We start from the raw sequence: 23,170 nt of genomic DNA, 5'->3' as shown, positions 1-23,170 counted from the left end.
AAGAAGGTAGCAGATCACACTCAAAAATGGCAATGCACAAAGATGATTCTGTTACCCAATTGATGGATGTTTGACAGAATTTGTGGAGTGGTTCTAGCATTAAAAGAAGATAGGGAGATGTGCAGAATGTTGAAACTCAAATGGGCATACACAGCAACCTGCACTATGTTTTGTGACCAACATGCAAAAGTTTGTACCATTTAATATTTCAAAGGGAACATAAGGAAAGTATGTACTGATCCGAACTCAGTCCATGTTAAGCTTCATTATTTTCGAAAGTTCAGTAAAGAAGTGCAGACACATGTCCAATTCTGATGCTCTTTGCAGTAAATATGGAGGAAAAAAACCGCAAACAACTAAGTATGCCTTATAAATGATTAGAAAGATAGTGTGAAAATTCAAAGAATTAAATTAGATAAAAAGAATGAAAAGAAAAATCAAAGAATTAAATTAGAATGATAGAAACAAAAAAAAATGGATGTTTCATTTCCACTCAAACTTCATCTCACATCGCATTTTTCAGTCCAAAAAATAATTGAATTAAAGAACAATGAAACAAAGAAATCTCTTGAAAAATAGATGATCAAAGGTACTCCCGGAGAAAAAGCAGATCAAACGAGTAGGAAAGCAACAACAACCATGGCTGCCATCAGCAGCTGATACCCAGACACCGAGATCCCATAAGCAGAACTGGGTGCTGGTGCTGTGGGGGTGGAAGGGGCTGGTGCTGCGGGGGTGGAGGGGGCTGGCGCTGCGGGGGTGGAGGGAGCTGATGCTGTGAGGGTGGAGGGGGCTGATGCAGGAGACACCCACGCTTCCAGCACTATGATGGCAAGCTTCTGTCCATAGTTGGCACAATGGTCGTTCACACCACAAATATACCACTTCCTTCCAGGGGTGGCCAGTGTAATCACATCATTTCCAGTGGTAAGAGCCTCATTTGCTGGTGGTATAGTGCAGTTTGTGAAGGCAGTACCGTTAACTTTGAAGACATTATGCCTTCCTGCCGTGTATTTGAAGACTGCATGTATGAGAATTGACGACAATATCTTTAGCAGCTTGAATTAAAAGAAGTCATAAAGGGAAAAGAAAGTGATAGTTTGAGCTACATTACCTAGTTTATCACCAACATGAAAGACTTTGTCCTTGGCCCAGGCTACATAGTCGAAATTAATGGTCCAACCTTGATCATCTCCAACAGTAAACTCAGTTGCCATGGCCACAGCAAGAAGAACAATTGCGAAGATTGCAAGGGCAGCTAAATGTTTAGAAGCCATTAGAGCTGATTGAAGTTGATTAGTGGTAAAGTTTCTTTATACCAGCTTCAATGTGTTTCTCCGACTTGCACTGATGTCCATTTAAGGGTCTAAAGGGTCTATTTATAGCAACTTTTTTAGCTCGGAGTTTCATCGAAAGCCTCAACAGCCATGAGAAACAGGCTGGGTTCGCAGGCCACAGCGAGTTGCCAGGTCAAACTCTGGTTAGAACGAAGTTATGCCATGGCTAATGTTGGACAATAGTTACAAAACAAAGAATTTTCTTCTTTAAGCGATTTCCTTTGTCCAAACATACTATCAAATAAAGAACGATAATTTTTTTGAACTTGAGTCATGATTTTGGCATAAATTATTAAAGAATGGCTAATTGTTAACTTTGGAAGTACAAATGGAACTCCCTTAAGAGGGTGACTCTTGCCGGCTTGGAGACTAGGCTGGAAAAGGCAAATAGAAAAAGTGGGACCACAAAAATGCCAATCCAAACCCAATTTGCACGACCTTTTAATCAATCTAAGTTGTTCATGAAGCAATCTCTACCACTTTATGATCCATGACTCAGATATGCATTTTATTCTTAAAAACATGTCATGGTTAGATCACGCATGTTACAGAAAATTAGAATGGAAATTAATTATGTAACGGCACATCAAATGCAAAATTGGAAGCAATATTGTTGAGGCCTCACGTCCCTGATGATCCACGTAGTTGCCAAATGGGTGGACGCACGATCTGAACCAATACAGATTCTTGATTCAATCGTAATACCTGCAAAAGGCATCCGGACAGGGTGTCCGGACGCACCCTCCGATGGTTTTGTCAGCCATGGTTAGAGAGATAGAGATAAATCAGTTGGCCTTTTACCAGGTATAGCAAGCTTACCTTCCTCTTTGTGTGAAGGTTCATATATATAGTATCAGAGGCTTTGTTTCTCCCTTTAATGGTAGGGAGATATTTTGTTTTGTCATGATAACACTAGGCAGTGGCAGGGCCATCATCACCCTATAGGCGGCTGACAGAGATCGTGGTAGTTGCTGTGATTGTCAGAAATCGTGGGAAGTGATCGTAGGAAGTGACTTGTTGTCACTTCATTCTTGTCCTTTCACCTTGCAGGTGGCGGAACGTGGGCCATGGCAGACTGTTGTGATAACGTGTAAGACTTGCTTACTTTAGTCAATGATCCGGACGAACATACCCGGATAGTGTATGTCGGTTCTTCCGGATGCGCTGTGGCAGTCGTCCGGATGCTATGTTTGTGAGTGTCGTGCGCCTTTCCTTGAGGGAGTCCGGATAGGAGAGGCGCGTCACGTGTACTCTTGGGGAAATCCAGATGAGGTTGATCCGGATGAGAATGTGTGCCACGCGTCATCAGGAGATGTGTGCCACGTGTTATCAGGGGGAGGTGTCCCAACAAATACTACTTTAATTAGTTTCAACGTCCTAAAAAATTTAAAAGAAATTTAAGGAGGCATGTAATGCAAAAGCTTTTAAGGATTTTCCTATCACGTTTGTATGTCAGCCTGATGTATTAGCAACTATACCATCTTTAGTAGAAGCATAGCTATATACATGTGGGTCGTTCAAATCAAGTGACACATGGCATACTAAAAAGCATGTATCAAAATGGGATCGGGTTGTTTGAAATCGAAGCCTATGGAGTTTCTGTTCCGTCCCAAGGTTATGATAAGATAGGCTTTAAAAGCAATTAACTTCACACATAATACACAGTGCATGCAACCTTATCCCTAAGTCAAGGATCTCACTATCATTACCTGATGATGCATTAATGAGGTATGTGATACAAAGTAACAAAGCTATTCAACAATCGATATAATCAAACTTTTTGTTTGGGTTACCTAGATATCTCCATTCCCTTCCCTGGGCGATAGGGTGTATGCAAAAACATTGTAAGACCCTAAATCTAACAAGCCGAAGCATATGCATATTAAAACCATAGATCAACAACTTCATAGTGCATTAACTAAGATATGGATGTTGCCAAATCATTTCCAATCAATGAAGAGTCTCATAAACTGAGAGAGCTTCCACTTGATTGCTAACTTTTCCTTGGTTCCTAGCACTTGAGGTGGTAGTAGCCTCACAGAGGGGTGGTGGCTAAGGCTCTATTGGGGAAATGTTTTCAAAACAATTCTAAAAAATAATTTTTAAAATAATTTTTAAAAAATATTCATTGATGTTTTGTAGTCCAAAACGACATATAAAAGAGTTTGTAAAAAGTGGGAAGTTAAAGGAGTTCATGGATAAGAAGGGAATTTGCAAGAAGAAGAATAAGATAACAAAGAGAGACTCCTCCTTCCACCTTTAGGGCCACCCTCGACAATCATTGCCACTATTCATAGTAGGCTACGAGTTACCAGGGAATGATTTTTTTGTTTTAGCAAAAAAACAATCATAGAGATATTTATTATAGATTACTTTGTTCTGAAGCCTACTACATATATATATATATATATATATATATATATATATATATATATATATAGACACAAATCCTTCTAACTGTAGTTGTTGCTTTAGCAGTTCTTGATAACAGTCTAACTAATCATTAACAATAGTCTGTTCATATTGTTGCAGGTCTTGAGGTGCGGTTGCTGCTTCTGGTAGTTTGTTCTTGTTGTTGCAAGTGTTGAGGTTCAGTTACTACTCCTAGTAATGTTATGTTGTTCAGTTATAGGGCATGGGACAATGGAGAGTTTGCTATAAAAGGTGGAGAACTGTAAGCTTGGAAGATGCTTGGTGAAGATATCGGCGACCTGACCAGATGAGGGAATATACTTACTAAGGGTTTTATGAAGGACTTTATCAAGAATAAAATGAAGATCTATATCAATGTGTTTTGAGAGGGCATGGAAGATCGGATTGGCAGCTAGGGCAGGTGCACTTTTGTTATCACACCAAACTAGGGGAGGAAGTTCATCTGATAGTGAAGGATTTGAAACCAAATAAATTTTACTGAATTTGATTTTCCTTCTAATTTTCTTACATTAAACCTAATAAGAGAATGTAAGATTTCTTCCTTTTGTTTAAAAAATAAAATAAAATTATTTCCTAATTATTTTCATAATCCAAACAAAGCATAAGTCTTTATAAGTGGAAAGCAAATTAAAAATATCCTCCCATTCTTTGAGTGGTCTTAGAAAGTATAACTCATCATTCTTCAATAATCTAAAGGCTTCTATAGGCTCACATTATTTCTTCATACTGTTACATTAACTTTATATTATATTGATTAAATAATTATAAAACAGCAAGGTATAAAAACATCAATAACTTAAAAAAAAAAAAAAATTGTCAGACTGTCACAACAGGTATTCATCCTCATTTCTCTTTTCCATCTTTCATATTTCGAAGATACCATTTTCTTTCAATCATATAAAAAATAATTGAATAAAAAAACCATAAGCCAGAAGAAAATTCTTGAAAACTAGATGATCAAAGGTACTCCTGGAGTAAAAACAAATCATCAAACAGCTAGGAAGGCAAGAGCAACCATGGCTGCCATCAGAAGTTGATACCTGGACCCAGAGATCCCATGAGCAGAGTTGGGTGCTGGTGTTGTGGGGTTGGAGGGGGCCGGTGCAGGAGACGCCGACTCTTCCAATACAGTGATGACAAGCTTCTGTCCATAGTTAGCGCAATGGTCGTTTACACCACATATGTACCACTTCCTCCCAAGGGTGGACAGTGTAATTACATCATTTCCAGTGGTAATAGCTTCATTTGCTGGTGGTATAGTGCAGTTCGTGAAGGCCGTACCATTCACTTTGAAGACATTATGTCGTCCTGCCGTGTATTTGAAGACTGCATGTATGAGAATTGACCATAATACTTTTAGCAGCTGGAATAAAAGGAAGTTATAAAAGGAACATGAAATCATAGCTTAAGGCTTGAGCTACATTACCTAGTTTATCTCCAACATGAAATACTTTCTCCTTGGCCCAAGCTTCATAGTTGAAATTAATGGTCCATCCTTGGTCATCTCCAATACTAAATTCAGTTGCCATGGCCACAACAGGAAAAAACAAATGCCAAGATTGCCATGGCGCCAACAAACCGCTTAGAAGCCATTGGAGCTTATTGAAGTTGAGTAGTCACCAAGTTTCTTCTAATGTTCAGCTTCAATGGTTACTTAAACAGGTGATTTTCATCTTGGGGTCTAAATTAAGGATCTATTTATAGCTAAATGTTTTGACCTGCAGAATTTCATTGAAAACCTTCAAAACAACATGAATAGGCTGGGTCAGCCGGCTAGAGGGTGTTGCCGGAGAAACCTTTGGTTGGTACGCATTTATGCCATGCCTAATGTTGTATGAAAATTTTAAAAACATATTTCTTTTGATGGTTTCCTTTGGCCTAAACATATATACACAAATATTGAATCATAATTTCTTTGAGCAATCACTAGTGTGTTTTAGGTATAAATTAAATAGTGATTAACTTTGAAAATAGTACAAATGGAAGTCTCTTGAAGAAGTTATTCTGGCCGGCTTGGACACTAGGCCATACTTACATAACTAGAAAGTGAAACAACAAAAGTCCTAATTCAAACTCAATTTACGTGACCTTAACCTAGGCTGATTATATTGGGAGTCTCTTAGAGCATTTAGCAAGCTAGCAATATCAAACTTTTAATCAACGACTCCACTTGAGTTTCCATGGTTGATAATGAGCGTCTACAACTTTTTTTAAATGGAAAATTTTATGAATCAAATTCATGTGGAACAATATTTTGAAGTTTTATTATGTGATGAAATGCTAAATATGACATTGTAACTTTGTACCCTAGCTTAGTATATAGTATTGGACATCATGATCTAACCAAGGATTAAAGTTTCAATGTAATGCCTTGAAACATCGGGTGTCACATTCCTTCGATACAAATACGACAAGGCAAGAAAGTCCAATGATTTCATCACCAATTTTTCAATCTTTTTGGGGTTATAAACAACCTTTTTCACCAAACTAATGTGCATTTTAGCTTTTCTTTTTAAACTTTTGTTTAAAATGATTTCTTTCTCTTTCTCTTTCATCCTTTAGTTTTTATTGTTCTTTTAAAAAAAAAGGAAATCGGATTTTGATAATGCAGTTTCAATACATATTTGAGACCAGTGGAGTCCTTTGAATGTATGCCTCCTCGGCATCTCTACCTACATCAGAAATTAAGAACAAGAGTCAAACACCAGTATATTTATAATGTCTACATGCAAATTTATTAGCATATGTTTCAATGAAAAAAGTGATAGACAAGACACAGGCAGGCACTTAGAATTCTGGTCGTGCATTGCTTTGCTTGCTTCATAGTAAATCATTTAACTTGAAAGATCATTCTGCACAAGTGTTGTGGTTTTTATTTTTTAAAATATCATTCTCTGATAAAAAAATTAGAAAAAAAAAAAACATTTCTAAAACTATAGTAATTTTATGCCTGATGAAATCCATGTTATGAGTTTTGTATAAAAAAAAATTATTTTTTATGTTTTTTATGTAGAACAAAAATACAAGATCAAGGGTCACCCATTTATAGTAAATTCATTTTTTTAAGAGATGGGTTTCAAGTGATAATTTTTATTGAAAAAGTCTTAATATTTTGCAAAAGGTCATATTTTAATAATATTTTTAAAAAATAAATAAATCATAGCTTGAGAACAGTAAGAAGAACATATATATTTTCCACCAAATTTGTGGATTTAAAGATGTCCTTTGGCTAATCAAGTTCAAATCTACGATAGACTATGAAAATTCAAAAGTTTAGGCTGATATGAAATTAGAATTCAGGATTTGAAATTTGGCTTCATACTTGTTATTCATCGAGAATATATAAATAGGACATTCAAATCTACTACTTAATACTTTCAAAAACTCATTTTCTTCTTGTGTGAATTCAAGAAGATATTAATATTGAGTTTGGTGTGGACTTCAAGTATGCTTTGAAAGAAGGTGTGAAGTTAAAATAGAAAGGTATTAATTAAGTGGTTCGAAAATGATTGGTAGGCCTGAGTTATATAAAACTTTGTACTATTCAGTTTTTATTCTTCATAATGAATATTTTTTATCACTTGTATACCTGTGGATTTTTATTTCTTAAGAGATTCTCCACCTAAAATCTGGTGTCATTGTCTCTCTTTCTCTCATTCTACTTTTTTTATTTATTTCTAGTTATTGATATCATATATTACTTGAGCATGTAAGTTGAATGGATGAAATATGAGTTGAAATTGGTGTAATTATCTTTTGGATATTCTTAAATAATTTTATGCTTAATTTGATAAAAATGTCAAGTAATTGGAAATATATGAAGAAGGAATTTGTTTTTATAAATTTGTGTTGGAGAGTATTGAAGCATTTGCATGTGACTTGCATTTATAAATTATTGGGAGACTGTTGATGCATTCATGCCTTATGATTTTTATTTATTGTTGAAAATTATTTGAAGAAAAAAATATAGGTTTTGAGAAAATCATGAAGGTCGTACCATTCACTTTGAAGACATTGTGTCGTCCCATCGTGTATTTGAAGGCTGCATGTATGAGAATCGACCGTAATACTTTTAGCAGCTTGAATCGAAGGAAGTGATAAAAGGAACATGAAATCCTAGCTTAGCTTAAGGCTTGAGCTACATTACCTAACTCATCTCCAACATGAAATACTTTGTCCTTGGCCTAGGCTTCATAGTTGAAATTGATGGTCCATTCTTGGTCATCATCTCCAACAGTAAACTCTGTTTCCATGGCCACAGTTGGAAGAACAAATGCCAAGATTGCTATGGCGCCAACAAACTGCTTAGAAGTCATTGGAGCTTATTGAAGTCGAGTAGTCACCAAGTTTCTTCTAATGATTAGCTTCAATGGTTACTTGAACCGGTGATTTTCATCTTGGGGTCTAAATTAAAAGTCTATTTATAGCGAAATGTTTTGACCTGCAAAATCTCATTGAAAGCCTTAAAAAAAAAAAAAAAAAAAGGAACAGGCCGAATCGCCGGCCATGGGTGTTGCCGGAGAAAACTTTGGTTGGTACGCAATTAAGCCATGCCTAATGTTGTATGACAATTATAAAAACATGCATGTTTTGGCGGTTTCCTTTGGCCTACACATATATACACAAATATCGAATGATAATTTCTCTGAGCAATCACTAGTGTGTTTTAGGTATAAATTAAATAATGAGTACGTTTAACTTCAAAAGTACCACAAATGGAAGTCCCTTGAAGAAGTTATTCTGGCCGGCTTGGACCCTAGGCCATTCTTACAAAACTAGAAAGTGGAACAACAAAAGTCCCAATCCAAACTCAATTTACATGACCTTAACCTAGGTTGATTATATTGGGAGTCTTAGAACATTTAGCAAGAAGCAAGCAATGTGAAACTTTTAATCAATGACTCCACTTGAGTTTCCATGGTTGATAATGAACTTCTACGGCTTTATGATTGACTAAAGTGATCTTGAACTTTTTTTAAATGGAAAATTTTATGAATCAAATTCACATGGAACAATAAAGTTTCATTATGTGATGAAATGCCAAATATGGAATTGTAACTTTGTAGCCTAGCTTAATATATAGTATTGACCATCATGATCTAAGCAAGGATTAAAGTTTCAATGGGATTTGCTGCAATATTAGGTATCAGACTCCACAGATACGAAATATGATAAGGAAAGACTAACCAACGATTTTATTACAAACTTTTCTATAGGTGGGGCAACTAAGCAAGGAATTGAGGTGTTTTAAAAAGGTAGGAATGGAGTCATGGGCACTTTAACCATCAAGTATGCACATGGACGAAAGGGAAGGGTAAATATGAAATTGATCATTGATTATCATCGGCTGATATATCAACGATATTTTAAAAAATTTCCCAATATTTCTATCAAATATATTTTCATGCTCCTCTTACCGTCTTACTTGGCCAACTCAAATCCAAGTTAAAAAGTTCAAATTGAACCCTTGGCAGCCGTTGGGCCAACTTTGCACTTTTGTTGTATTTAGACAAACATTACTATATTAAATAGATTATAATTTTAATATTAAAAGAATATTTTAATATAAAAATTAATTATAATTATTTTATTTTAAATTTCATTTAATTGATTACCAACCATCATTATAATTTTCTTAGTAAGTCTTTTTTTTATATCATTTACATGATCATTAAATATAAATAATATAAATATTAAAAAAAATCATACATTAGGCCACAACTAGAAAGAAATAGGAACAAATCTCATCACTATAGTCCTTCCTTAAGCATGAAGAAAGAATAAGACGGAGATTGCAAGAGAATGATGAAGATTAAAACCCTAGAAAGAGGACTGGTGGAAACTCTTCTGTACTATTGCCCTGTAATCTACTTTTACTCGAACTGATATATTAGGCCAAAGACAGGGCCAGCTGTAGCCCATGATAGTGGGCACAAAAAACTGAGCTAAGAACAAAAAAACGCTCCTCAACCCTGATAGGTTGGACCTTAGGGTTACCACAAGCCCAATACCAAAACCCATGCATCAACTTAGGCTAAGGTGATGAAAATTGAGTTGGGCTTGGCACAACAGCACTTTGTCGTTGTGCATGTCTACCTAGCCACAAAGCCGGCCCCAAGATTCACTTTTCCAGGGAACTTCAATTTGTACTTTTAAAGCTAAACATTGACCATTCAATGCTCGAGTGTGTATGTCTGGACCGAAGAAAACGACCAAGAGAATTATGGGTTTACAATTGTCATACAATAATATTAATTACTCATGGAATAATTGCGTACTAACCAAAGCTTTTTTCCGCGGCAACGCTTTGTGGCCTGCAGACCCAGCCCGTTCTTCATGTTTTAGACCCTTTCAACAATATTCTGATCTAAACATTAACTATAAATAGACCCTTTAGTGCCTAGGATGAACATCAACAATCCAAGAAACCACTGAATTAGCTGATACAAGAATTACAGTACTCCTCAACTTTAATCAGCTGCAATGGCGTCTAAACAGTTGAATATTGCCCTTGCAGTCTTCGCAATTGTTCAAGCTACTAAAAGTCCTGTTATCAATTCTCATACATTCAGTCTTCAAATACACGGCGGGCCGGCACAATGTCTTCAAAGTGAATGGTACCGTCTTCACGAACTGCACTATACCACCACCAAATGAAGCTCTTACCACTGGAAATGATGTGATTACACTGGCCACCCCTGGAAGGAAGTGGTATATTTGCGGTGTAAACGACCATTGTGCCAACTACAGACAGAAGCTTGCCATCACTGTGCTGGAAGAGTGGGCGTCTCCTGCACCGGCCCCCTCCCCCTCCACCACCACAGCACCAGCACCCAGTCCTGCTTATGGGATCTCGGTGTCTGGGCATTAGCTTCTGATGGCAACCACGGCTGCTGTTGCTTTCCTTCTTGTTTAATCTGTTCTTAGAGGATTGCCTTCGATCATCTGGCTAATTTCATTTGGTCTAATGGTTTTTGTTTAAATTATATTTCATACGTAAAGAAAATGATAGGTTGAAGTTGTGAGAGATGGAAGAAATAATTGAAGATCAATATGTACGAGATGAATTTAATTTGAGTGAGAGTAAGACATTTTCTTTTTCTTCTATATATTATTTTTTATTATCTTTATTTAATTGTCTATATATTCTTTTTCTTTTACTTAAGAGGAAAAAAAAAATTGGCATGAATTTATCAATCTATTAATTCATTCATATCTTCTCACTAGGTCACCTAACACCCTAATTCGGGTCCACGTGCAATAAGCCCTTTGATATCTTGTACCTCTACCTCCTCAACAATCAAAACAAGGTCAACCAACTGTCCTTGCGTGTGGCTCACAGGCTTGGACTAGGAGCTATCGTCAATGGAAGCCAATTGCAAGCATTGATAGGTCATGCTAGAAGTCAAAACTGGCTAGCATCTAGCACGAAGCTTATGATTGGATAAGGAACAAAAGACTCCCAAAGCATGAGGGGTCCCCATAAGACCCTATAATATCCAGAATCATCTGGGTTGTATCGATAAGAGCCTAATGAATACACAGTGGATAAATTTGGCAGCTGCTCTTTAGAACTAGATATGATGAGAAGAGGGATAGAATGTGTATTTGTAGAACATGGCAAAAACCCAAGCTGTAGAAAGTGAACATGTTAATATCAACCCGTATAAGTAAAGTGAATTTGTTTTTAATAGGTTCAGTATAAGCCAAAATGAACATGTTAATATATACCGGTTAATATTAACATATTACTTTTAGCTAAATAGAAAAAATTAAATATTTTGACTTTTTCTATTCAACCAAAAAACAAACACCACCTAAGACAAAAAATGAAAAAGGAAAAACTCTCCAATAAATTTGATGGAAGGACATCTGATAGAAAAATTGAAAAAAGATGCATGAAAGAATATGAAATTATATTTGAAAACAACTAGAAAATTCACAAATAAACACTCTTCAATTTTCAAGCAGCTGCTCTAGTGATCCAAATGCTTGAGCTATGCTTTGGGTTCTTAAAAAAGTGTCCAAAAACACTATGCACCACTAAGAAACATATTATAACACATACATGAATGACCTATACTCAAATTGCAAGCTTTCATCTCACTAATACTCAAGAAATTATGGTAATCATATAAATTGTGGGCAATTCATAAACAATTGATCTCAATCATGTAACCACTTCACTAAATTATCCAAACAATTAGATTAATTGTGAACCTGAAGTCAGACCATTTCAAGAGTGAAAGGGATATGATAATTATAAAATCAAATAACTAAAACTATTGCCTGAGTGCCCAACTTGCTATTTAACTAAAATGATTCATTTAACTAGCTCAAGTCCTCTGTTTAAATCATGTCGGATCCATTACATTATACTAACTCATTCGATTGAATTGTAGTTTGACCAATTTTTTTATAACATAACAATTCATTGATCATTCAAGCACAACAACAATATTACTTATGAGGCATAACATAGGTTTTTTTTTCGTCTTTTTTTCAATTATAGTATTTAATGTGGAGTTATGATCCTTAATTGTCGAAAACCACCTTTCAGACATAAGATATTATCCTATTCCATGCAGTGGTCTATTCCACTTAAGGGTAATTCGTACTATTACAAATGACGACTTTGACTCTTAGTTTAAAAATGCAATTTACTACACGATCAACGTAACATTTTCACTTTAAGAAATTTTAATTTTTGAACTAAACCAAACATGATTTTTCAAAATACAAAATCAACAGGCATGATTTCATAATTTACTTGAATAGTAACTTCATACAAAAGTTAAACTTAAGAAGATTTCATAGACAAGGATACAACATTCAACCTTATGTGTTTGGCATTATATCAAATTCCTTCTTTACTTTGTTACTAAATTTTGATAAAGAATTCAAGTGATTGAAGGGATAGAAATAGAAAAACACACTTTTAAATGAAAATTAACAATTTTGACACCACTCAAACCTTTTAGAAAAACAATAATTAGAGAATCAATTAAATGATAAACGATCCTAAATAAACTCTCCTCTTAAATGAATAATCCGAGACCTAAAATTATGACATCACTCCAAAGAAAAATCGAAACACTATCCCTAAATTCAAAACCTATGCTCATCAAAGACAACTATGCACATGACCTAAAAAGAAAAGACCTTGTAGCACTAGGGAAATAGGGCCTTGAATGTGGGGATAAAGATAGCTTAAGAAAAGAATAAAACTATAGTCCAAATAAATATCTATACATGGAAGATCTTAATTTGTAACTTGAATTATAATCTCTAATGTTGGTAACTTCCTTCTTCAAAGAAACTACTAGAGTTTTTTTATTATTCCAGTCTCCAAATTCTAAGTGTAAATGGACACCAAAAAAAAAAAAAACTTGATTAGGAGAAAATAAAAGAGAGATGAAGAAGCTCAAACCTTTGGAGAAAGGATTGTTGGACTCACCATTGAGCCTACTATTTATAAGTAGCCCTATTAGTGAAAGATAAGGATTACAAACTAAATGGATAATAATCTTCATTCTATTTTTTTTTAACTAATTTAATTCAAAAACAAAATTTGAGTTTCATGGAATCGTATCTACTTTTTCATCCTCCTTTTATTTAACCCATATGTTGACAATGAATTTTTAAAAAAATAAACTAAAATTCTAATTCTAACATCTCCCACTCATAAACATTGGCCAAAATCTGTCTTTTTTTTCTCTTAATCTTGCATCAAGTCACTTTTTTCATATAGAAAAAGAAATGTGTTGCATGATGAGAAGCTATAAAGTAGGAGTGTTTATAATAAGTGTCCATCTCACTAGCGTAACACATCATTCGGAATAAAATATCTCATTTATAGCCCAGACTTGTTAATCATACCAGTTCAAGCACCTTTAAAAAAAACCCCTCAATGAGTCATATCTCAATTAGAAATGTTTAACCTCAACTCATATACATATTTGTACTCATAATTTTATCGAACAAAAAGTTGATATATGAGCTACAAATAGTGGTGTGTTATTAGCAATCTTCCCCAACCACTTATGTCAATTCATTTAGGTTTGACTATTTTCCTAACATATTCCATTCGACCGTATCATTCATGACCCTTGGATTACATGTTAAAGTAGTGACATTTTACCCTTGCTGCATGACATAGTCCTAGGTTCAAGGGTATAGAGTAAACTTTATAGTAACTAGTCTATAAGAGTTCACATAATGTTAGAGCAGGGATCCATCTAACAACTCTCTCTTATAGTTGTAGATAGCACATATAGTATTATGATATGTATGTCAAGATGGAGCTCCCATAAAAGTGGGAGTGTCACTCTCTAATGTCATAGGAATCTTAGCCTAGTCGTCTCCCTATGTGCCTAACTTGAGTTTCTTAGCACAATCGTTTATCAAGCACCTACCTAAGGTCTCACATTTGGCTTTGTTCATGCTATATGAATTTGTGGAATAACTTCATATTTGACTTTTATCTATCAACTTAGGTAGGAGTCCAAAAATTAAATACATATTGAGAAAATAAAGGCTAATCTTAATAAGGAAAACACCCAAAAGGGGGGTAAATTAGGTTTTAAAAATTCTTTTTCAATTACAATAAATTCAAACAAAACAAGCACAAATATAGAGAGATAAAGTTAGAGAAAGAAAACTCAAGTTTTATAGTGGTTCGGCCCCTTGCCTACGTTCACTCTCCTCAAACTCCTAATCGAGTGAAGTATCCAGTATACTTGAAGCTTCAACCAAGCTTCACATATCCTAACTATATGCTAGAGCAGCTATGTTTTCCCTAAAAATAGTGATAGGCTCTTTGGTTAAATCCATGACTTTTAGGTTTTGGAATAATCTCCCCAACCAAACAGCCTCCTGTACGGTCACTAAACAAGTGACATATTATGACTCCATGGTAGATAAAGCAATGTAGGATTGTTTCTTACTACGCCAAGTAATAGTAGTGTCATTGAGTAAGAAAGCATATCTTATAGTAGATTTGCGCTCATCTCTATCACTAGTCCAATCTGCATTACAGTATCTTCTTAATCTCCAAGTCCCCATCTTGATAGCAGATGACAAAATCTCTAGTCCCTTTAAGGTAACAAAAAATCTTCTTAGTTGCTCGCCATTGAACAGGGCCTAGGTTACTCTTGGTAATGACTAACCAATCCAACTACAAAACATATGTCAAGTCAAGTACACAACATAGCATATATCAAGCTTCCAATTGCACTCGCATAAAGAACTCTTGCCAGTTATTTCCTTTCCTCATCATTCTTAGGGCACTGATCAAGACTCGAGGTTTAACTTTTCTCGATAGGTGTGTCAATAGGTTTGCAATTTTGCATCCAAAACTGGTCTAGAATTTTCTTAATATAAGTCTCTTGAAACAAACCAAGAAGTCTTCTTAAGTGATCCCTTATGATCTTAACTCCAAGCACAAAATTTGCTTTCCACATGTCCTCTATATCCAAAGTAGAGGGCAACCACCTTTTGGTGGCAATAATTATGTACATGCCATTTTGAGCTAATAGAATGCCATGTCCATGTCTATGTCATATTTCTTAGTTAATATAACATATTGGTTAGGGAAATTTTTTTCCACTTGCTATTCAATCAATTTTGTCAATTTTCCTACTAAAAGGTTAATCTAATATTTCAGCCAATCTTGTCATATATTTACTTAAAAATTCCCCAACCAATATGTTATATTAACTAAGAAATTTAATAATAAGCATAAAAATTGTGGTTTTTTCTTTAGTTTTTTTTTCTTTTATTTATTTTTATTTTTATTTTTATTTTTTGAAAGTGATATTTCATTTAACCTGGAAGATCATTTAAGGACCCACATATCTATCTAATCTAAAGCAAAATGTGTACTTAAATTTTAGGTGTAACATGATTCTCACAATTTGTTGCTTCTTTTTCATAATTATAGATTTTTAACTTTATTTCTTTTTTTATTATTATTTATCATTATGCCAATATGTCATTCTTATGTGAATCAACGTAATCCATTATAATCATATTAGATCTACTTTATTAACTTTAGGAGAGAGAGAGGCACAAGTGAGTCATTTTCCATGAACATAGGAGCACATATCTTTTCTTCATGCCATTGAATCAAAGTCTTTGTCAAAGTTATATGGTTGCTTCACAAAAAAGAAAACTGGGTAAGGATGCAAAATATATATATATATATATATATATATATATATATATATATATATATATATATCATATTAGGGCACATGAAGCTTTTTTAAACTCTAGAAGGCATATCTATATAACAAAATCCTAACAAGTTGGGTATGACAAAAGAATCTTTTTTTTTTACCACAAATTTATTATAAAAAAAAATGGCTCGAGTGCTTAAGCGCTTATCAAGGGCAGTTGAGCACCTTGGGTTCTTGAGCACTCCATGAAATGTTTTCAATTAGCCTACTTTTTCCATAAAACCATCCTATGCCTTTTTATTTACCATTAAGCTTACTAACCACTTTCATTTCATACTCAACTGTATACAACATACATAAATTGATGAACTCAATCTTCAATGACCAATATAGTCTCAGTGAAGTATGTAGAGTGGATCTGGTAATGTTTGGAAACAAAATTTTAAACTTGAATTAAACTAGATAATTTAGCTCACCAACACTCCTCATCTTTCTCCATTGCATTTTCTTCTCCATGAATTTACTTACCTGCAACACCTAAATCAATTGAATCACGGGAAAAAGAAACTACTTTAGTCACTGATTTTTGGTGATTTTCACCATTGGTAGGGTAGCTTTTGTTTTAAGATTAAGCATCCGTTGGTTACCTTTCCAAAATTTGGTTTCATGGATTTCCATTAAGTATGTATTGTTTTAACATATTTCATGCATGTAACCGTTGAATTTGAGCTCAAGCATACTATAATGGGTTAATGCAAGGCTACACTTATCAGCTCATGGTTTGTTGTAGGGCTACTACTTGAACCTTGAGCAAGGATGGTTCCTTGAGGAACCAAATAGGTAGGTATCTCTTTGGTTATGAAGGTTTGAATTTTTGGAATTGATAAAGGTTTTGCCTTGGAGATGTTGGAAACCATTGGTTGTTAGTACCAATAAAGGTGGGTTCCTGCTCTTTAATTAATGGTGGCAAAGGTGAGGGTGAAAGCCTTAAAGGAGATGCCATTGGGATTCTAAAACAGGTGAAAGCTAACTTAAGAAGATCCCATGTGGATGTGATAGGAGGCATAGACATGTCTTTGGGCATCAGATCCAAAGTACTTATTTATATTATCATGATGTACCATGGATTAAACTTTGGTGTGTGACAAGTTAATTATTACTTGAGCTCTATTCTATGTTATTCTCAAGCTCTCCCATTTGATGTTCAATGTGATGAGATGTAAAATTTTCTATTTTACATCTAGTGGTTATGCACATGAACGTGATTATTTCTTCTTCTTAATCATATTTTGAAGTGTGGAATCATGGTAGGATTTTGAGTATAGATTAAGTCATGTTCTCAAATTTTTGGGTGTGACATAACCCATAATAAGAAATTTTTTGGCCTAATCTTTATAAAAATAATAATAATAATAATAATAATAATAATAATAATAATAGTAATAATAATAATAATAATTATTATTATTATTATTTAACCACCGAAACATTTACAACCTAAAAATCATATTATTTAACCACCGAAACATTTACCTACCTAAAAATCAAATTATCAAAAGATCAATTTAATATTCTAGCTAATTTGATTATATTTTATCATGTATTTACTAAAAATTGCCTAACCAATATGTTATATTAACTAAGAAATATAAATAATAAGCATAAAAATTGTGATTTTTTCTTTAGTTTTTTTTCTTCTTTTTGTTTTTAATTTTTTTCTAATGTTGAAAGCGATGTTTCAATCAACTTGAAAGATCATTTAAGAACCTACATATCTTATCTAAAGCAAAATATGCGGTTAAAGTTGAAGTGTAGATGACTCTCATAATATGTTGCTTCTTTTTCATATTTACAGATTAGTAACTTTATTTTGTTCTTTGATCATTATGCCAATACGTCATTCTTATGAGAATCCTCAACGTCATCCATTGTAATTGTATTAGATCTACTTTATTCATTTTAGTAGAGAGACAAAGACAAAGACAAAGAGAGGCACAAGTGGGTATCCTTTTTCATGAACATAGAAGCACATTTCTTTTCTTCACCATTGAATGGAAGTCTTTGTCAAAGCTATATAGTTGCTTCACAAGGAAGAAAAATGGTTAAGGATACATAATATGTAACTCAAAAGATTTCTTTCCTCCTAGCCAAGAAACAAAGAGTAGTTAGCCTATTGACTTTGAAATGAGAATATTTTTAAAAAAAATCAACCTTCTCTTACTATTTAAGAAAAGTAAGGGTAAGTTAGTTACATAGGAATGGGAATAAGAATGGGGATAAAGAAAAATTAAAATACTATGTAGAATAAAGGGAATTAAAATCCTGGCTAGAATGGATTTTAGTTTCAGTGAGAACAAGTAGTAATCCAAATACAGTAGTAAATAGAAAATAAAATGAATTTTCATTCTTAATTTCTATTTCAATGTTCTAAAAATACTCTAAACCTCTAGTCCCTTAAATGGAATCTACAATAATTTCATGAATGTTTTGATAATGAAATTACTTAATTTTGAAGGTTGTTCTACTTTTTTATGTCAAAAAAATGATTACATGTAAACAATACATTTGCATTTTTCTCGAATCTTTATTTAAAAAAAAAAAAAAAGTGGTGCAAAGACACTTCTGTCAAATACTTTCTTGTACCTTTTGATGGAAATGTTTCTCGAAGAAATTATAAAATAAAATAAAATATGGTTTCTATAATATGAGAAGAATTCTAAACTTTGGAACCTCTTATCACTTCTAATTAACCAAGCTAGATAATGTGCCCTTCTCCAAGAGCTAGTTTGGCATAAATATAGATTTCTTGAACATGTTAAAAGTCTTAAAATTTGGAACCTCTTTTGAATATTCCTCTTAAGGAGCTCCTTTAATAAACAAATAATTCAAAATTTTGAAACCTCTTTACAAGATTCTTTGTTAGAGTATATATCTCATTGTTATCTTATGCATATATTTTCTATTTTTTAATAATTATAAAAAAAAATTATCCTTCTAATTTGAGAATTCTATATATAAATATTGTCTATTCTGAACTTTAACTTTCATGAATGCATTTAGAGAAGTCAACATTTATGAGTGTCAAAATTTCTCTTGCTATTTCATAATCTAAATTAGCAATACATAGTATTTCCATTATTGTTGGGGAATAAAAATCCTTTATTGTCTATTCTAAAATTTTTGAAGAATCACTTGAAACGATTCTTAAATTAGTACTATCGATAAATGCTTCTTCTAAAAAATCAATATTACTAAAAATAATATAAAAATTACTGTTTTTTAATTTACGTAGACATTAAATAATTCTCTATAAAAATAAGTGTAGTAGCTAGAAGTACTATTATAAAAAATGCTATAGACCAAAAGCCTCCTTGTCAAATTCAAAGGAGCCCTAATATTTTTAACATTTTTCATAAGCTAAAACCACCCTCAAGTCTAGCTCAAATTCAAATTAAAAAGATTCAAGTCTTAAAAGTGGATAAAACTTCAAAAATAACTTAAGAATCCCATAAATGAATGCAAGTACACTATGATGACAACAAACAATTAAGACCTTTCCCCCCTCCCACAAGTCATTCTATCTTTTAGTCTCATGGTCCTGCTTACGCTATATACCCCTTTAGCTTATTTATAAAATTAATGCTATGGTGGAGGTAAAGAAAGACACCATTCTTGTTGCCTCCATCAAAAGAAGGAAAAAACAAACAAAGAAAGAAGGGAAAACAATTATGTCTTCGGTAGATGCTCTCGCAAAGTCTTTCTATGGTTCTCACTCTGGTAATTTCTCCTTCTCTCTTAACTTTGTTTTTTTCTAAATCACAAACAACTACCTTCTTTTACAATATACTTTCTACTCATTCATCTATTATTTTCTTAATAATTCTAGTGAAAATTTGTGACAGTAAGGATGATTACATATGATCTCATGTCCCATATGAAACTTTTTTCTTTTCTTTTCTTTTCTTTTCTTTTTTTCTTTTTTTGCAATTTACACTATAGTTTTTTCTCCCCACTGGTTAATGAATACAGTCTACAAATTAATATAACAATTTTGAATTTAGATACAATATCAGATCTGGAGAGCAAATGTTACATAATTCCCATATTCAAACATTTTTCAGTTTGTTTGTTTGTTCTTTCATTATTGATATTTATTAGAAGGTTGAAATAATCTTGATTTACATTTCCAGGAATATTGGGAGTTGACGAGAAATCAATGCTGGAGATCTTAGTAAAATGGCAACCAGAACACTTGTCAACTTTTAGGAATGAAACTTCTTGCATCTTTTTGAAGGATGAACGCTTCCAGTTTGAGATATGGGAAGAAATTCTTCTTAAATTTCTAAAAAGGGAATTTATGCGTTTTAAGGTATCTATATATCAAATACAAAATTAGATATTTATGTTAATATAAAATTAAAGATATTTATATATTATTTATCATAAAAAAATTAATTCTTATAAAAAAACAAATATTACAATGGAAGTACAAAAGACAGGGAGACTAAAGATTACTTAAGATTGGTTTTTGCAATAATATGATAAGTCTTTTTAACATTTTTGTGGTCAGGATGCTGTGGTGCAATGGACCATGCATCCTTGGGAAAGAGATGCTCGCATGGCAAGGAAGGCTTTGAAAAGAGGCAGTCAAGCATATGGCCTACTCATTGAACTTGCATGCACCAGATCATCAGACGAGCTCTTGGGAGCTAGGAGAGCATACCAGTCCCTCTACAGTGAATCCATCGAGGAAGACGTTGCTTGCCGAGTTGAAGGCATCCAACGCCAGGTTAGTACCACTTTTAGTATAAAAAAAAAAAATGCATCAAACGATATTTGAAGTATATGATCATATTTTTAGTTATTATATTTGAAAATAAACTTTGACTTGGATTAGTGAGATGTTATGCAATTTTTTATAAAGTGAAGAGAATTTCTATCTTATAAATTTATTGAAGCATTTTGACCAATTATTTCTTAAGAAAAATGCATTCGTCTTCCTTTCTAACATATATTTTTTCCATAAATGATGGTTGGGCATAAGGATATGCAATTGCAAATAATCTTTTGAGCCTACTCTTCTACTAATATTGGAGTTTGGAACTTTTTTTGGGTTCAAGCCACCTATTTTGAGCCTTAAAACCCCATTAGTTGGACTCTTAGAAAGTCCTATAATTGTGTCTTTTCTCAATAAAGGAGTTTTATGTGGTGCAGTCTTAGTTAGGGTACTATGAGACGTCATATATATAGTCATATTAAGGAACCAATCGAGAATTAATGTGATCATAATTAGATAAGATGATCATATTTAGAAAGTAACTTGGTCATATTTGAAAGGTAACTTAGAGTGTTTAATATTATTTCTAGAAGGTACTTTTAGTATATAAAAAAAATGGTTCTTAAAGAAAAATTAATCATTTAAAAAAATTTTAAAAATATTTTAAAAAATTAGAAAATCATCTAAAAACACTTGTAAATAACATACTTTTACTATAAACACTTTAAGTAAAAATATTGTAAATACATTGTTAAAAAATGCATTTAACAGTATTTTAATTCAAAATATTTTTAGTGAAAGTATTTTCTTTGAAAGTGTTTTTTAAAAAATATTCTATCAAGTATTTCTCTAAAAGTACTACAAGTGATTTTTCAAATTTTTAAAAGTGTTTCTTAAATTTTATCAATTATTTATTTATTTTTTCCTTTTATTTAAGCTTTGAAATGGGCCTCAAAAGCATCCCACCCAACTTGCTGCAGCCCACACCATCCATCCATCCGTCAAAAGCATGCATTCTTGTTGTAACCCAATCCACACCTCATGCATGAGATGGGAGCATCCTTTCCACAAACATTAGAAAAATTATTCACCCAAAGCACACCACCAAGACTTGAACCCTGTATTCTGCATGGAATTTAAGTCACTTGCCAATAAAGTTGTATTGGTCTTGGTTTCATAAGATGCATGTTACATATTTATTTGTTTATAAAATAAAATTTATTAGTATATATGTATTATAAATTAATGAAAATAAAATTATTGTAAATAAGTTAAATTTAATTATAGTAATTAAATATAATAAAAATATAAATTTATAAATAAAATTATTAACATTTTTAAATAATATATATATATATATATCATTAAAATAACTTCAATATATGTATTATTATTATTTTTTTATCATTTTTTAGTTTTTCATTATATTTTTACTATAAAATATTCACCGATATGTCCCCGATATATTTGATATATCTATAAAATCTAAGTATCGATATATCCATGATTACCGATATTTTAATCCTTGTTTGTATCAACAGTTTTTGGTAGCACTTGTAAGTTCGTACAGATATGAAGGATCACGAAAGAATGATGCGGCAATTGAATCGGATGCTCAAAAACTTAATAAAGCCGTTAGAAATGGTGATAAGACGATGCTAATCAAGGATGAAGAGATTGTAAGGATTCTAACAACAAGAAGCAAGCCTCATCTCAAGGAGGTCTTCAAATGTTACTATTATGATTTCGACAGGGACATTGTAGAGGTATAACATAGTCATGATATTATATTTGTAAATTCTTAGGGCATGTTTGAAATATTAGAATATGAAATGGGAATAGGAAATCTATTCCACAGTTCATTTATTATTTTATTTCAAAAATAGAGATAAAAAAAATACCAATAATTTTTTTATTTCTTTTTTTTTTAATTCTTGCTTATCAAAGGCACTTTTTATTCTTTACTTAAACATTAACAAATGAATAAAGTGAAAAGAAAAATGTGAAAGTTAATCAATATTAGACTTAAAGTTAGTATCTTTTATCCTTCTTTGTTACCGTATCTTTTTTTTTTTTTTTTTTTTTTCTTTGTTCTTTTTTCCTCTTTTATATTTCCTTCTCATCCTTTTTCCTATACTATTATTAGCTTTTCACACACTAGAATAGGAACAAAAAAAAACCCATTCCATTTTCTATTCATTTATAACTCCAAATTATTTATTAAATATAGGAATAAAATTAAATTTTCAATCTTGTGGATGCAAAATTCTATCTTTTTCAAATTTTGATTTTTCTCTTTTACATGATGTTATGATTTTTTTTCCTTATTTTCACATACCAAATACATTCTAAGAAGTAATTAGATTGAAATATATACTTTGCTAATAGTTTAACACATAAAATTATGAACATACAAATTATAAGGAAAAACATATTATTTCGAA

The 23,170-nt window shown here is 32.6% G+C and overlaps 3 protein-coding genes across 3 annotated transcripts; 1 reads left to right on the top strand and 2 right to left on the bottom strand.

Annotated features, from left to right (window-relative positions):
• Nucleotides 1-611: 611 nt before the first annotated feature.
• Nucleotides 612-1,277, bottom strand: LOC104878468 (blue copper protein 1a-like). Its single transcript, XM_010648942.1, has 2 exons — nucleotides 1,115-1,277; nucleotides 612-1,021 (listed from the first exon to the last, which is right to left on the bottom strand). Exons 1-2 carry the CDS (start codon nucleotides 1,275-1,277, stop codon nucleotides 612-614), a joined length of 573 nt encoding a protein of 190 aa, XP_010647244.1.
• A 3,481-nt stretch (nucleotides 1,278-4,758) lies between these two features.
• On the bottom strand, nucleotides 4,759-5,299 carry LOC104878469 (blue copper protein 1b-like). The gene is made up of 2 exons (XM_010648943.1): nucleotides 5,197-5,299; nucleotides 4,759-5,096 (listed from the first exon to the last, which is right to left on the bottom strand). Exons 1-2 carry the CDS (start codon nucleotides 5,297-5,299, stop codon nucleotides 4,759-4,761), a joined length of 441 nt encoding a protein of 146 aa, XP_010647245.1.
• A 14,378-nt stretch (nucleotides 5,300-19,677) lies between these two features.
• LOC100854279 (annexin D4-like) lies at nucleotides 19,678-22,498 on the top strand. Its single transcript, XM_010648038.3, has 4 exons — nucleotides 19,678-19,726; nucleotides 20,140-20,318; nucleotides 20,520-20,738; nucleotides 22,268-22,498. The coding sequence occupies exons 1-4, from the start codon at nucleotides 19,678-19,680 to the stop codon at nucleotides 22,496-22,498; spliced, it is 678 nt and encodes a 225-aa protein (XP_010646340.2).
• The last annotated feature ends 672 nt before the right edge of the window (nucleotides 22,499-23,170 follow it).

This window comes from Vitis vinifera, chromosome 17, assembly GCF_030704535.1.
Source record: "Vitis vinifera cultivar Pinot Noir 40024 chromosome 17, ASM3070453v1".
Taxonomy (NCBI): domain Eukaryota; kingdom Viridiplantae; phylum Streptophyta; class Magnoliopsida; order Vitales; family Vitaceae; genus Vitis; species Vitis vinifera.
This window is presented reverse-complemented; position numbering and strand designations above follow the sequence as displayed.